Source organism: Apteryx rowi, unplaced genomic scaffold (assembly GCF_003343035.1).
Source record: "Apteryx rowi isolate R43461 unplaced genomic scaffold, aptRow1 scaffold_246, whole genome shotgun sequence".
Classification (NCBI taxonomy): domain Eukaryota; kingdom Metazoa; phylum Chordata; class Aves; order Apterygiformes; family Apterygidae; genus Apteryx; species Apteryx rowi.
The window spans coordinates 781,714-797,980 of NW_020448819.1; the positions used below are offsets into that span (position 1 = coordinate 781,714).

Below are 16,267 nucleotides of genomic sequence, written 5' to 3' on the forward strand. Positions count from 1 at the left end.
TGTTTGCTTTTTCTCCTTTATTTTAGCTGCTTTCTTTCAGCTAAATCAGGTCTGAGAAGAAGCCCTCAAAACCAAAAAAACATGGAATGAGGCCAGTCTACTCCTTGGAGACATGAACCTGCTTGTCACAGTTTTTTCTTTTTAAAGCCCTTCTGGTGTGGGGAAGCTTTGTAATTTTTGCCCTCTTCTTTAACAGCTGAGAATTATTCAGCATTGCACTAAGCAGAGCAGATTTTATTATTTCTTATACTTTCTTAATATGCTATGGTATTTCTCCTTTTTAATTTTGACTAGAGATAAGTAAGTAATTCTTAGTGAATAATTATTTCTCAGATATTCTCTCTGCATGGTAGGAATCAAACAGCTTATTTCATCAAAGGTGTCCAAATTGTTTGATGAAAACCTCTGATAATAATAAAACACCTAATAACAAGTTTGGTGCAGGTATATGACACTTAAAATTAAAGCTGCTTTAGCTAGTTGTCATTAGTAGTACTATTCGCCACCTAGGATTACTCCTGTTTTCTGACTAGACTTAGCACAACTTTTGCAGCTTGGTTTCTAGTGCAAACATATGCATTTATTATTATTATTTACTAACAATATATTTTTAGTAAATATTCTTGAATGTGTGGTTAAAATATGAATTCTTCTATGAGTAAACCTGTTTGCTAAAATATTTGAGGAAAGCAAACACAAAAGGTCAGGACATAGATCCAAAAATTATTTTAAAAAATATTTAATACATTTTTGAGGGATTAATTCTGCTCCACTGACTATATTTGCATATTCACATTAGCCCAATATGTTTTCATTACCAACATATGGCAAAGTTTTAATAAGCTCCTGTGGTTTCATGCTGACTACATTTCCCTTTGCAGATACATATACTACTACAGTTGTCATTTATTTCATCCTGCTTTTGGAAAATTCTGTTGTCTTTTCTGTGTTCAGTATGAGCTGCCTGCACAGGTGTGGCCTAATCCAAAATACACTGAAGCCGAAGGCTGGACTTCAGTAAAATTTACTGGGCTTTGTATTAGGCCTGTATTTTACCACCCAGATGCACAATAGCCAAAATCACCTCCCCAAAATTCAGGAGTCTTCTACCAAACGGAATATTGTCACTGGTACATTACCCTGTATTTGGAGCACAAGGATTTTGAGATCAGAAACTCCTACAAACATTTCATGACTCTGAGTTTTCACTCTCAAAGTGCCACCCTCTTCACAAATTCTGCAGCAAATGGCAAATTTAAAGCAGCTGAGACTAAGGCTGCACTTTCAGTAAACAAACCTAAGTCTTGAATTCTAAATAGTTCTGAAAAGACTTTGCTTCCTGGTGGATCTGGCACCACGATCCATTGCCAGGAAGAGGCCTTCTGCAGGTTAAATATAATAAAACTTGAAATGCCTTTACAACAGCTCATAGAACAGAATAGCTTGAGAATGACTAGAGAGATGCCTAGAACTTTTTATTTGGACAGGTCTTCTAACCTACTTTGCCCTGTCCACAGAGGTCTGTATTGCAGATATCCTTCTTTATTATGCCACAAGAGTTTCATTAAATGCAGAACAATCAGGCCAATCTCTGTGTCAAAAGGCTGAGAAAACTGCTACTGTAATTGCTGCCAGCTTTAAAGGAAAGAAAACCTCTGAGGGTGGCCTCCTCTCCCTTGCATAAAGTAGCCAGTTCACAGTTCACCGTGGAGTTACATCAATATACTACTAATGCACCTCTAAAAAGAGTCAGGTCTTAGCTGTCATGGCCAAAATTATATGGTGATGCAGAATACGGATAAGTGTACAGGTGGCTCTGTTTACTGGTTTAGGGATACAATAGTTTGACCAATGACAAAAAAAATTGTCAGGAGAGATGCACTGCAATCTGAACTGTCATTCTTTAAGAAAAACAGATGTGCAACGTGTTTCATCCAAACAGAAGCTAGGCAAAATTCATCCATGTTTAGGTTTTGTTTTTTGCAACTAAGGACATATTGACACCTTTATTTTCAATTGCAGGTTTTTAAATAGTAGAGAATATTACATACTACCTCAGATGAGACTTAAAAGCAATAGGATTTCTACTCCCTGTGATTTCTGAAAGGCTCACAGCATCATTCAGGTTGGAAGGGACCAGGGAGGCCATCTAGTCCAACCTCCTGGGTAAACGAGAGTGACAAAGCCTAAGAAGCTAGATACGAAGTATCCAAAATGTAGTCTTTTGATATCATACGATTTTTAAACCAATACCACAAATTTTGAAGGTTATAATCTATAATCTGTGAACAGTTGATATTGACAGTACTGCTAATGTTACGTGTGTTTAAATATTCTGCTGGATGATTGTTCATGCTGGTCTGACCATCTTCCAGGCCAGGCCATAATGTGCCATACACTGCCATAGCAATAGCTTTATTTTACGTAAGTAAAGAAAAAGAACAGAGCATACTATCAAACAGAAAAATCCAGTAACCATCCTTCAGGTCAGACATGATCATGACCTCAATTACTCCTGGATTAGCCCTTCAGTATGAGAAAGACCCCACAAATCCTCTTGATCCTGTTATGTTTTCCACCCTCCACTTCCAGTTTCCATAGAGGTTGTTGTCCTTGCGCCTCAGTATGGGACTGGATTCCTGTATAAATCCTAGAGCTGGATTTTCTCAGCTCTTCCCTAGTTCATGACTTCCACTTTCCAGCACAGTGGGACCAGTCACTTTCTCAGGTTTTTAGAAGGCTGATAAGCTCAGTTACAAAGACTAACTACGTTTCCCCAGACCCACACAAATGATTCCTACTCCATTTTTTTTGTCTGTGTTTTGCCTTAAAAATGCTGACAATGGATATCTAGAGTTAGGGGAAAAATGAAAATAGCAAACAGCAAACACACAAGCTCAAAAGCAAAAAAAGCACAATTCAAGGATGTGTGAAGCCGTGTTACTTCATGGCAACGGGAAATGGTCTTGTGACTTTCAAAGAAAATGTTTTGCAAGTCTTTTCAGGAAAGGCAAATAAAAATGACAGGGTGATACTGAGAATGCAGTCCTGCGTTACACTTTTGTTAATGGCAACGTTCCTCCCTTGCTCACTCTTCCACGGCCTCCTGGTTCTGCCTCCGTTCCTGTCTCTAATGCTAATCTCTAAACTGGATCAATGAAATCATAAAAGAACAAAAACCAAATAAAACTCCAAACAAATCCAAATCTTTCCAAAACAAAACAGGAATTGATAGAGCTAGAATGAGCAGCTGGGGACAGGAGAGGACAAGGATTTTGTCTTTGCTGTCAAAGAAAATGTATAGGGAGCCACATACTTGAGGGGCACTTCCATGTTACACCTAATCAGCTCCAAGTACAAGCTATCACCAGAATGGGCAGTTCTGTTTCCCACATCTTGCTTAACTCTAATCAAGTAGTTTCTTAGTGCTACTGTGAGCTGGCTGTGTTTTCCTAATGTGATGCAATACTAATATTTTTGTAAGCAGGTTAGTTTTCTAACAGATCAGCAAGCTGAATTGGGTCACCTTGCAGTGACATGATCGCCAGATCTGATGCACAAGGAAGAGGGATTTTGGACCACCCTTCTGGCAGCAAACTGAAAAAGATTCAGTGTCTTGAGGAACTGCACCTTCAAAGCTCATCTCACAGCTACCTCATGTGGAAAGCATCAGCCGAGGGGCTGCAGGCTCTTGCTGCTTCCCTTGCACCGCCACTGCAGCTCACCTCCCCGTCCTGGGAAATGAGCTCAGGCAGCTAAACTGGCAGAAAACTCCTTGAACCACAACCAACGGGAAAAGTTTTCTGAAGGGTGAACTGGCTCCCAGTGGTGTCCGGTGGTGATGTTCAGCAGGGAGAGACGGAAAACCCAGCTGGGCCAGAGGGGAAGAAAGGGACAGACCCTTTGGAAAGCAGTTAGCTATGTGAGTGGCGTAGCTCCAACCTGGGAAACCAGACTCTGAGTTGCTGGTTGCAACCTCAGGACAAAGGTGCAATCCCACCTAGGTAGTCCTACTGTAAGAGGCACCTTTAAATCTAGGATGAAATAGCTAGCCGGTAACTGACAATGCCACAGTTTGATACTTGAAAAAAGGCCAGATCTGCTAGAAAGGTTGATAAGCTCCTGGAAACCGCATCCAATCTGGCATGACCCTGGACGATGTATTGGTTTTCCAATGAAACAAGAAGCTCTATTAATTTACTCGGGCTGGGGTTCCACAGAGTCTTCTCTATAGATTATTTTCATCTACAACTGTTTCCAGTGTCAGGGTGGAAACAAGTGATGGGGGACAGGAGCTACTAGACTGGTGTTGACTGCTGAGAGGTGTCTGTGGAACTGTGCCTCGTTTTTGCAAACATAAAACTCACTGTAAAATAGCATCATGCAGGGAAAATGTTCACAAACATTTAAATGAACCATAGTACAGAACTGGTGACAACTATCTCAGTCAAGACCAAGTGGGACAAAATACGAACTTCATAAAATCCCTTAGTATTTAGATAGTCTTGTTTAAGTTATCCTCTAGCTAGAGGACAAACCCTCAAGAGGTTTATACTAACAGACACTTGGTAATTATGATCGTCACTCTGCCAGCCCTTCTGCTAGCTATTCATGAATTTAGTAGTTGTTTATAGGAGGTATCTTTCATGCCTCCAGTGAAAATAGAGTAATAGAAAATGCAGTCCAGTAAGAACCTTGTATCTCAAACAAAAAGTCCCAAATTCCCTAGCATGATCAAGTGCTTTCCACAGACCCAGAACAACCTAGCACTGTCATTGTAGCTAAATGCCATTTAATTGGCAGCAAGTCTATAATACGTTTCTTCATGGAAAAATGTTTGAGCTCCTCCAGTCTGCCAAGATGCTAATTAAAAACAGACGGCATGTTATAAAATCTTTTACTTGACCTGTGCTATTTTATATTGACCTTCTGTAGTTTTTTTCATGTCATTGGGTCCCTGCAACATTATTCCAACCTTTGTACATTTGTATTTAATTTTATTATTTTGCAGACAAAGTAACTTAAATATTATTTATTTAAACGTAAATAGGAAATGTATTTGTTACACGGCAGAGATAACAGGCTTTTGAGGAGAGAATCTTTAGTCATTAAAAACAAAAGGTTTCTGACTAAGTCCTGAATAATTCACAATGAAAGAAATCTTAGCCCCACTGAAGTCACTCAAATAGTTCAAGTAAAAGCCTTGTTGGAGTGCCACTGATATAATAAATTACACACTGAGAAGGATGTGGCTCATCAAACATATTATTGTTTCATGATTGCTAAGCAAAATGCTGGGATTTGGACCAGGGCTGATAGACTTTAAGGGGTCATTGCTGACGGCTCCACAAGTGTATTTTATTGCATTTATTGTTCTTAACGCTTTAAGAAATTTGGAGAAATGCCTTATTTCCTTAAAAATTAATCCCTTTTACCCCTAGGAAAATTAGGTCTGCCAGACACCCCATCCCACCTGATGGGTGGACATGCTCTCACTGTACAAAGCCCAACACAAATTCTCCATAAAACACGATACAGCACCGAGACGAATTCCACTGTCCCCCTTCCTTACAAAACCATTCCCTGTAGAGGAGTCTTCAGAGAGCTGAAGAAGTCTATCACATCTCTCTTAGTTTGTGTGCCAACATGTTATTTACTCAGTACAGCTTTAGGAAAGGATTTGCTCCTTCGGCTGTCTGGCTCTCTCCCTCTGCAGTGGGGGACCAAAACCAACAGAACATCCTATCTAAGAAATGGCTATAATGTTTTATGCAATTTTCAGCTCTCTAGCAGCAGGGGGATACATGTTTTAGTTATGACTGCTCAGAAGCTAGGGGATTTTCCTATGTTCAGTATGATAATAGCTAAGACTTTCAGATTTTGGACTTGTAATGCTTCCTATGTATCGTTTTTCTAAGACAATAATTCAAATTCCATACAGACAACATTTTTTGCTATTAGGCATCCAAAAGTTTCCACTGTTGCTGCCCTTGTGATTTAGGCAAAGACTCATTAAACTGGAGAGCCTAATCTCAATATAGAGTCTCAATATAATACGTTAGTGAGAAGTAATAAGCTCTTTTATGAAGCAATACAGCTCCCCAGTTAAACCAATGACACATACTCCTGATTAAACAAAGGCTTTGTGGCTATGTGGCTTTTTCCTAAGCATTTTTTGAAGCAAAGGGATGAATATATGAAAGAAACAGAGAAGGATGAAAAAACAGAAGTGGGAATTCACAGAGAGCGCAGTAGAAACATCACAGAGCACCTGGATGGGCACTGGAAGTGAGGTCCTGAGAAAAGCCTCTTAGAGGGAACTTCTTGGAGCTGCAAATAGTCTCCTGATATTTGACTTGCTCTTCAGTCAGCGAAATGAATGCTATATGTTCTTTGTAAATAAAGACTGAATCAAAGATACCTGATTGCATTAACAATTTATCTTCCTAAACAGAACTATTTGAAAGACAGATAACTGCTCAGGTCAGAAGTAGCAATAATGCTCTATTATATGTTTCTGACACTTCTGCCCCCCCTTCAGGGAGGCAGACCTCCCTTTATAAATAAATATATATATATATAGCTTATATATTTTTTTAAGAGAGAGAGAGAGAGAGAGATCTTATATATATATATATAGCTTCCATTCACAGGCTAGCACCACAACCACTTATTCATTCCTCTCATGCTTTACCTGCTGCTTTTCAAGGCTGCCCTGATGCTAAAAATAGCTTCACGTATCGCAGGAGGGTTGCTATAGATTCAGAATGGGTGATGTTAGGAAGACAGCTAAATCCTTCTTTGTGGAGGCCAGGATCCACGCGGATGTGACTCCGGGGCAGCTGTAGCATTACGTGTCATCTGGGCTGTGGTGCCCTTTCTGAAGGATTCTCAGGCTCCAAGGCTCCAAGGCTGGGGTATTTATGTTGCTCTAAGACTGCACTGAACTGCAAACCTGAAATAAAAATTATGGATGTGGCCATAAATTTGAGCCTTTGTTTTTTAAAATTTAATGTTAAATCACTGTACCACAATACCTTCATACATTAGTAGCCCACTAGCTTCTTTTTAGCTGTGAAAACAGTTTAACATTTTGTTGTAAGGGCATATTTTTCTGGAGGCATTGATGTCTCAAAGTGGGAAAATATCAAAATGCTTCCGAGAGTTGTTCTTACCATATAGCTGAAAGGATAACTCATTGTGTGTTCGATTACCTACAAGACAGCATCAAAACTACATCTAAAAATTGCATTACAATCAGTTGGTTTGGACTTCTGGCAGTGTGTCCTCTGACACTGCTGACAAAGCTAATGGTAATTTTGGAAGTTACCTCCCTGTCTACAAAGTAATGGATAATGTGAATGAATATCTGCTTACATATAACTTTCCAACTCATATACTGCCTAAAACAGCAAAGTATGCTAGAGATAAGTATCATTTGATTTTTAAGGTTATCAAACCTAAGTTTTCAAAATTTGTCTGCCAAAAAGGTTCTGGAACTATAGGAAAGATTTTGTTTTGTCAGCCTTGAACATATGGAAATTTTGAGGACTGTGTTTAAAACATAGTTATCTCTATACTCTATAGTTAAAAGCATCTTAAAATATTTTCCAGCTTTTAGAAATTACTTTTGTACATTAGGAGAATATCACTGGTTGCATCCTTTCAGGATAATGAAGATTAGATTAATGGAGATAAGAGTGTCTGAATAAGACTTGCTTCCAAGAAAGGACAATCTGAGTTTGAATTTCATGGGAAAATACGTGAGTTGAAGGGTAAGCTGCAACAAAAAATGGATGGCAAAATATAGGTCATTAAAGTAATTGCTACTAGAAACATGGCAAAACAAAAAACTGAAGGAGTTTCATTCCACAGTAGACATTAGCTTCCAAATATCAGGTTCATTTCTGTATACTGAATACCTTAAACTTACTCAATTACTTTAACCTTCTCCAAAATTAGCTGATTTTAGAAAATTACAATGAAAAGTTGAAGCTTAATAGAAAATTGTTTGTATGACAAAGGTTATGTAATGAGAAATTCATTACTGTGCATGCACGCTTCCAGAGTCCTGTATTAGGAACTGATTTAATGTTTTCTCTCCAGATCCAAATTCTCCTACTTTTTAAAATTTGTGGATGTATTATGCCCACACCTAAGTTAAATGAGGTAGTCAAAATAACATTTTCCTTTTGTAAACAGACTCAGATTATAGAAATGTGCTGAATACTGAGTCTGTTAAGGCTGAGGTTCAAAAAAGTTAATTGTATATGGAAAGAGTGGCATGGACTGACTAAAACCAGATTATTAAAATGTATTAAACCTGATGGTACTACAACTTTAAATAATACACTGCAGCTTTTAAGAACTGTATATCTGGGGACAGTGTAATGCAGATTTGAGAGAAAATTCTATTATATGCTAAAGGAAATGGTGTTTCACTTAAATCCCACTTAAAGTCTTGACCCTTATCTTTCATGTGGTTATCTTTTATTTCTATTCAAGAGAGGCAGTCATCTAGATATGTAACTCAACATTTTAATATATTACTTGCAAATTGAATGTGGTTTCAGCAAGTAGCAGAATCTCCCCTAAGATACAAGCCTGAACATTTCTTTTTACTTACTATAGACACTTTCCTCAGCAATTTTGTGAGTCTGTAATTTTTACTCTTAGAGTTGTGGATCTTGTGCAGCGCTCTGTTGCTGGCTATAAGGAATGCAATTTGATATTTTTAATTAAGTTAGACTAATTGTTCCCATTTAGGATAGCTATCTTTCCCTTTCTACTTAGGTGCCACAGAATGAATAGTATCCTAGTAATACTTTCAATAGAAAGGTAGATCATATTCCAGTATTTTATGTCTGAGTGATTTTTGTCATTAAATAACACAAAATTGTATTTAATTTGAAATATAACCCCTATTATTTCCAAAATCTGGCAATGCTCTTACTAACATAAGATCAGTTCTAGCCTAATGGCTACCAGTATTATTAAATGAGGTCTCACAGTAGTACTGTATAAGTGTGTTTGTAAAAAAGTGAAAAAAGGAATGTTTACTGATTCATTCCACTTCACTGCACTGAGCAGCCTCTTTGTATCCCTGTGTCCTTCAGCTTCCAGCAGATGGTCAGCTACCGATAACTTCAACCCAGATACTACCAGCCTCTACACACCATTACTGTACTACTTAACTATTTAAATTTTTTCTATTTTTTTTTATTGTTACTCTTGGAAGTAATCTGACTGAAATCATAAGTGGTGTAATAGCTGAGTCTGTCATCATTATGCCTTATTATGCTCTTATACCTTTATTTCAAAAAACATACCCGCGTGATTCCAAAGACTTGACTATCCCACAGTATATTGCACATGGTCTCTGCTATGAAATATTTTAGTATTTTCTTAAGACAACCGGCAGAAAACACTACGATGAATGTGCCTGACCAGCTGCACAATACAGGCTGCAGAACTGACCTTGATTCCTGGATTAAGACCGCAAGTTTTGGTTAAGCTAAGGCACAACACCTCTCTGAAAGCAGAGGTGTTTTCTGGAACAAATGCACATGCAGGAATGAGACCTTATTTCTCTATTACGTTATATCTTAGACTGCAGACTCTGAGGCACGATATCTTGTCCAGGTTTTCTGTAACACTAGGTGCACTAACAGTGCTTAAGAAATAAATGGCATATACTGTATATTGACTTGCTACTACTGAGAAGCTACTGACCTGTCACTCACCTTTTTATATATAGAGAAGTCTTCAGATTCCATACATTCAACAGTAAATGATTTCTACCTTCCCTCAATTTTCATCATAAGTAAATTATTAATAAATAAATACACAGTAGACATTATGCACAAAATTGCATATGTATCAAGGAACAAGGGAATGGATATATTTTTCACTGTGATTTAAACATGCAGTGGGCTGTAACTTTGCTCACATACTCATTTTACTTTCACAAAACAAGTCTAGCAGGATACAATAAAATTTAAAGAAAACAAACACTACAATTATACTGCTTGTTTTTTATATGTTTCCACCTCACCTTATTTTCCTTGTCTCTGTGCTCATTATATTCTTTCATTTTTTCCTATTATATAACAACTCTGATATCAAACTGGAAAAGCAGATTTCCTCTTCTCTTGGATTTATGTATGCGAATGCCATCAGCCATTTCCACCATAACAGATCTAGACATAAAACTAGGATTAAGCATTCTTTGCTTTCTTAGGAAAATGTTCATATTTTATGGATTTTAAGCATAATGCACTTCTAAAATCTCCTCAAATGAAAACTGGAACACTCTGGAGGGGTTACTTTCTGTATTCCACTGATTTCAATGCAGACCGATAAAACAAAGAAAAAGTATTTTGTGCACATTGATAATTACTTTTTAATTAAATTCTTGACAGCTTAAAACCACGACACTTGTTTATGCATGCCTTCATGTGTGGGTAATCTTTTAGTGGATTTTGTTCCAAGCATAGCTGCCAGACTGCAAGTTCTGGAGACCAAAATCACTTGCCACACAACAAATATGGCAGAGACCACGGCAATTAAAGGACAGCAGACAGGAGTCTACCTCATATATCTTTAGAACATTTATTAGGTAAAATTCTTTACTTTTTGCTAAAAAACATTGTAGAGATAATAGGGTAGGTTACTTCCAATAATTATTTTTGATGAAAGTCTGCTTTATTATTTCCATAGCTGAATCAATTAGTCCTTATAGGGTTATACTGGCACTATTTACCATATAAATATTAAAAGAACTTATCGCCTAGTTTATTTTAATGATTTTTCTTGGTTCTGGAAAGTTCACAGAAATTTTAGGACCAAGGTTATTGCTAGGAATGTTCCTTAAGTGCCACGGAATGAACGAATGAAACAATCTGGTTTTCAAGATATTATGTTTAACATTCTTACATAACTATGTATTCATAGTCAAGAGTACTCAAATAAATGTTAGAAATTAAGACAGTCCTAACTCTTCACATATATGTGATTCATTAGCATATTAGCAGGATAAGTGATGCTACCATCAAAAAAAGATGCTGAACATGATTTCAACTAATACAGTCCAAGAGAATGAAGATTAAGGTTGCTACTCTGCCAGCAATAACAACAAATACATTCTGTGAATTGTGCTTGAAGTTGAGAGGTCTTAGCTGCATCAGAGTAAGTGGAGCCAATAGATTAAGCAGTTTAGACCATATTTTGTAAGAATGTGGCCTAAACTGGGATTCTGTCTACCAAACTGACCCGCTAAGAATGCCAGTGCAGGTTCCTCATATTTTGCTTCTTAGAGATTTTTAGATCAACTGAAAATTTCAGCTCCATTTTTAATAAAAGCCTTTTTTTTTTCTTGGTCCTAATAGCAGTATGAGCTTAACCTGGAATTTGAAATGTGTACAATTCTTTTCTTCAGCTTCGCATTACTGTTCACAAAACTAGTTCCCAACTGTGGTCTGTAAGACCAAAGGTAAGTGCTGTGCAGCTGGCCAGTGGAACCATTGCCTTCAGACAAAATTCTGAAAGTGCATTAGCCCATAAGTAATTGTGAAGGTTTGCAGTGATTTTTCACCCTACATGTACAGGAGCCTGGAATAATGAAGGTCTGCGGGTCCAATTTTACTTCACATAGCTTTCTAAAACACCATCATCTGGCAGCTCTGCCTTTAGTTACACAAAATTGGGGCCAGATTTTCACAAGAACCAAGTTTGCCAAATCGTTTATCATCTTGGAAGGATTAGTGTTCTAAAAATCTGCCCCTACTTGGTGTATTTGACATTGATCTTCAATGGTGTTACCCAGGAATAATGGAGAGGAAAATTGGAATGTAGGAAATTTAATACTCTTGTAATAGGATTAGATGTCATGTTATTATCACTATTTTATCCTACTGACAAATAAAAGGCAGTACAAATTATTGTGGTCACTTATGCAAGGATGTGGGATTCTGGAATGAGGAACAAAACTTATGGACAATCAGATGCCATTTTTTTCAAAGGCACTTTTCTAACAAAAATTACATACTGAAATGGTAAGTGCAGCTCCAAAATGGCATAAAATAGCACAGATATTCTTGAAATAATGGACACAGCAGGGGTTTGTCTATGATATTTTTTGTTAAACCCTATACAGGAAAAAATTACAAATCCAGAAGTGCTTTTATTGAATAATTATCAGCCAAACAAATAAGACTGCATTTGCCTTTTAGTACAGCAACATTGACATCTAGTGGCTAAACTCCAAATTTGATATCCTTTACATGGCAAAGCGTGGAACATCACATCTCCTGAATTTGAAAGACAAAATAAATATGCATTTCAACAGCCTGTTCTCTGCATAATCCCTAGGCCATTACAGAATTACAGTAGTCTTTAATAACTGGCTTGTGTGGGTTTATTCACGGGAAGGGGTGAGCATCCCTCCTGGGCACAGCCCTGCTGATTTCCCTGATTCTCACCAAGTCTGAGGCTTTGAATCACCCCACTCACTTGACGATTTACTTTGCTCAGGGCTTGTTGGCAGGTGCAGTTCATGCCTAAAACTGTGCACAGGTACATCTAAAAGAAGAAGAACTACACTTACTGAGTGTCATTTTACCAGCTTATGTGAACTTAGGTTTTTAATTCCACTTGTTTTTTTACTAATTATAAGTGAACTTAAAATGGGGGGGGGGGGGAGACAAATCAGGAAAATGAGAGACCACAGGAGACTGTTATTCCTATGAAGATTTGAAAATAGATGATTTGGCAACCTACATAATAGACATGTAGGATATAGGTGCCAAAATCAAATAATGTTAGAAAGTCTAGTTTCCTCATTTTTCAACAAACTACTGGTTTAATGGAGAAAGAGGAAAGATTAGACACGATAAATCTCAATTTTACTAAGACTTTTGATGGTTCCATATTACTTTCTCATAATCAAATTTGAATGTAGTCATACATGTACTCCGCAAACAGCTGTGATAATGGCTATAGTCGGCACTGGCCACCTTGCTCTCCTTCGCCATACTGGTGGCAACTACCTGTTCTGGCCTGCTGGCCTGATCTGTTTCATTAAAAATCAGGGGGAATAACAAAGATCTAATTTTTTAACCAGCTAACCAAGCTAATTTTAACCAAATAAATCAAAGGCTACTGAATTAAACAACTTTACCAGCAGATCTGAGGAGAAAATAATGTCCTGCAGGAAGGCTGAGGTAATTATTCTTCCCAGCTAAATACTGATGAGGGCTAAACAGCTGTGTTTAGTTTATCTTAAAAAATATAAAGAGAAACTTAAGAGTCTGAAGGAGAGCAAGAAAAAAGAGTTCTCAAAAATATAACCTATACCAAAATATAACCTTCAACCAAAAGGTTGAAGTACTTTGATTCCTTTAGCCTCAAAAAGAGAAGACTTTGGGAATAAGTCTTTCAATATTGAAAGAATTGTTATAAAAAGAATGATTGATTCTTGTCTTCTGCATCAGCTTAGGGCATTAAGAAAATGTCTCAAGTAGCAACACAGATTTATCTCAGATATAAGGAAAAAAAAACCCTATATACCTAAAAGGGTAATAGATTAAGCTACTTATGCTGTGAAATCTCCTATATTGGAAGCTTTTGGGAACAGCTTAATAAGTATGTCTGGTATGGTCTTTTTAACGCTGCAATTCTATGATTTAATACATTCTTTTGGTGCATATGCATTGATAAAAGTGCCCTTCATAAAAATAAGGGGCATAAATTGAATAGTTTGCTTAAGTAATATATACCGTTTCTCCTAAATTATAAGAAAGGTCAGAGGTCTGTCCTGAACACAGTAAGGGCCATCACAGATGTTAAAATGCACTCCTGTCTCTTCAGTTCAAATGACATGGGTCAGTAAGTATACATAAATCTCTTGATGTCAACAGATTTGCCACTGATTTAATGAATATGAATGACTAAGAAGTGGCAAATTCAATCAAATAAAACTGGCATTTTTTGTCTAGTTCTTTGCCTATTGAGACTGTCTCAGTGGTCTGCATAATATGGTTTGTGATTACATGGAAGACTGGAAAAAAAGAGAGTAATAAATATAGAAGCTGACAAACTCTTGCGAGTATTTCAGAATCATGGGCTTTACCTTGTATTATTAATAGTAAGAATATCCTTGCTTTGCAGTAATTTCTATTCCTTCTTTCCAAAACTTTCTCTCAAATTGTTATACATAGTCATCAGAAAATGGGGTGATGGAAGTTGCATAAAGAATGTGTCAATGACTTGAAAACTTAAGCAAAGAGAAAACATTTACTTCTTGAAGGCTTTAAAACTATGCTTGACGCAGGCTTTCTGGATACACTGGCTCTCAAGGTTGGCCCATTTTTAGATTTAGGGCAGGAATAAAGGGAAAACTACAATGATTGTTAGTCTCCTTTGTAGGCCATGAAGTTCAGGGCTACTGTAATTTAAGAGTATAGTTTCACATTACTGCTAAGCTGATCTAATGGAGAGCTGCTGCTGAAAGAGGAGCCCCTGTTTCCCACCTTCCCTTCCCTCCCTTCTCACCCCTTCCTTCCTAACCTTTTTTGGCGCTAGCATGGGTACTCATCAGATGCTGCAGCAGGATAGTTGAAGGAGCTAGAACAGCAGAAAAATAAGTGCTGCAGCTAATCAGAAATGGTCAGATGAGCATTCCTGCCAATTCAAGAGGAGGAATGCCCTTTTCAGCAGCAGTGCACCCACAGATTGGCTCACCTGTAGTACAAAACTGTACCCATAAGGTTTGGTTACGCAGTCATTGCAATCCAGCTGAAATCCACAGATCCCCTCTCCCCTGAAGGAGTGATGCCCACCTCTCTTCCTTTCCCCCATACTTTTCAGCCATGTGAGACCCAGATGAGATAACTGCCCTTCTTCATGTCAGAGCATACTGATGCTAGATTAAACTATGGACATATTCCCATAGGATCAAGTTTTAATCCATATACTATGGGCTAAGGACAGGTCCAGTTTCAACTTCCAGTTTACTTAGGAGGCCATTTCTAAACCACTTAGATAGCTATAGCATGTATGTATAGCATACAGTAACCTTTATACAAAAAGCAGTCAAGCTTGGGATATTTTCAAGCAGCACAGGCAGACACCAGAAAAGTGTTACATAGTAAGATGAAGTTATCTAGCTGTTATTCTTGGAAAAAACTTTTTATAAAACAACTCAAGTATCTGCAACAGTTGCTGAAGTTGGACTCACTGTCAAATTTTCCTCTGTCCTGGAAAGTTTATTTTTTCTAAATGCAGGCTTTTGTGGCCACAGCACACTGATGAGAGATTCCAGAACTGTAAATCTTCTCTCTGCCTTTTCCCACTTTCCTTCAAAGTGCATAATCAATGATAAGTTGGCCCGGTTTCCAGAATCATGTCAGGATTCATTCAGACTAAAACAGTCTGCCATTTCCGTAAGAGAGGAACAACAGAACGATGCCTGCTATTACGGCTTCGTGTGTATACATTATTTATTTTGAGATATTTAAATTATTAATTAGGATAATTCCATTTTTGCAACACAGAGCCTATGCCCTTTAGAAGAAATGGGCCACATTGAACGGGACTTCAACAGAATACTGTATACACTCAAATAAGCACTTGGAGCACAATTCATTTCCATGGAAAGGAATTCGGTTGGCATCACCGCTAAGTCCCTTCAGTTATAATAACACGGTGAGGGACACAGTTACAAGGCCAAGAGAAAAAATATTTTTGTTCTTAAAACTAACGTTCAGTAGGCAAGATAAGGAGGCAGATGGTCTGCTAAGGTGTGTGACAGGCTTCCTACCTAACAGCAACTAGCTACGACTTATAGTTTATCTTTAATGACAAAGTAAGCAATAGTATTCCAATTGTGAACATTTCCTGTATTAGGTGTGTCTTTGGTTCAAAACTCCACAAATCATTAAATGTTTAGGAACTCTGATGTATTCCAGAAGAAAATATCCATGCCGGATCAGGCATTTTTGACCTCAGCGGTGAAAATGCTGGTTCCTACCGCCCGAAGGGAAGCGCCGCCGCCTCCGCGACAGCCGCTCGCCGGGCGGGCGCGACGCCTGAGCGCCGGCGGCCGGACACCCCGCAGCCAACGCGGGGCAGAGCAGCTGACACCGCTCCTCTCCCGCTGCGATCCGCCGGCTCCCACCTTCCCCGAGGCGGGGCCCGGCCGCCAGCCGGGCCTCGCGTCGGGCCGGAGCCTCCCCGCGCCCCCTGCGCGGCTGCAGCTGCGGCTGCGCCT

At 38.2% G+C, this 16,267-nt stretch overlaps 2 protein-coding genes across 2 annotated transcripts in view; one reads left to right on the forward strand and one right to left on the reverse strand.

The window, feature by feature from the left end:
* The window catches only part of LGI1 (leucine rich glioma inactivated 1), a 33,480-nt gene that overhangs the window by 16,105 nt on the left and 1,108 nt on the right, over positions 1–16,267 (reverse strand). Inside the window, exon 2 of the mRNA XM_026066687.1 lies at positions 6,695–6,955. The gene's annotated coding sequence lies outside the window, so the exon portion shown is untranslated. The remainder of the gene's footprint in view (positions 1–6,694; positions 6,956–16,267) is intronic.
* Positions 1–16,267, forward strand: part of LOC112966520 (protein FRA10AC1) — a 43,290-nt gene that overhangs the window by 2,008 nt on the left and 25,015 nt on the right. Inside the window, exon 2 of the mRNA XM_026066706.1 lies at positions 11,438–11,491. Coding sequence (XP_025922491.1) covers positions 11,438–11,491 — 54 coding nt within the window. The remainder of the gene's footprint in view (positions 1–11,437; positions 11,492–16,267) is intronic.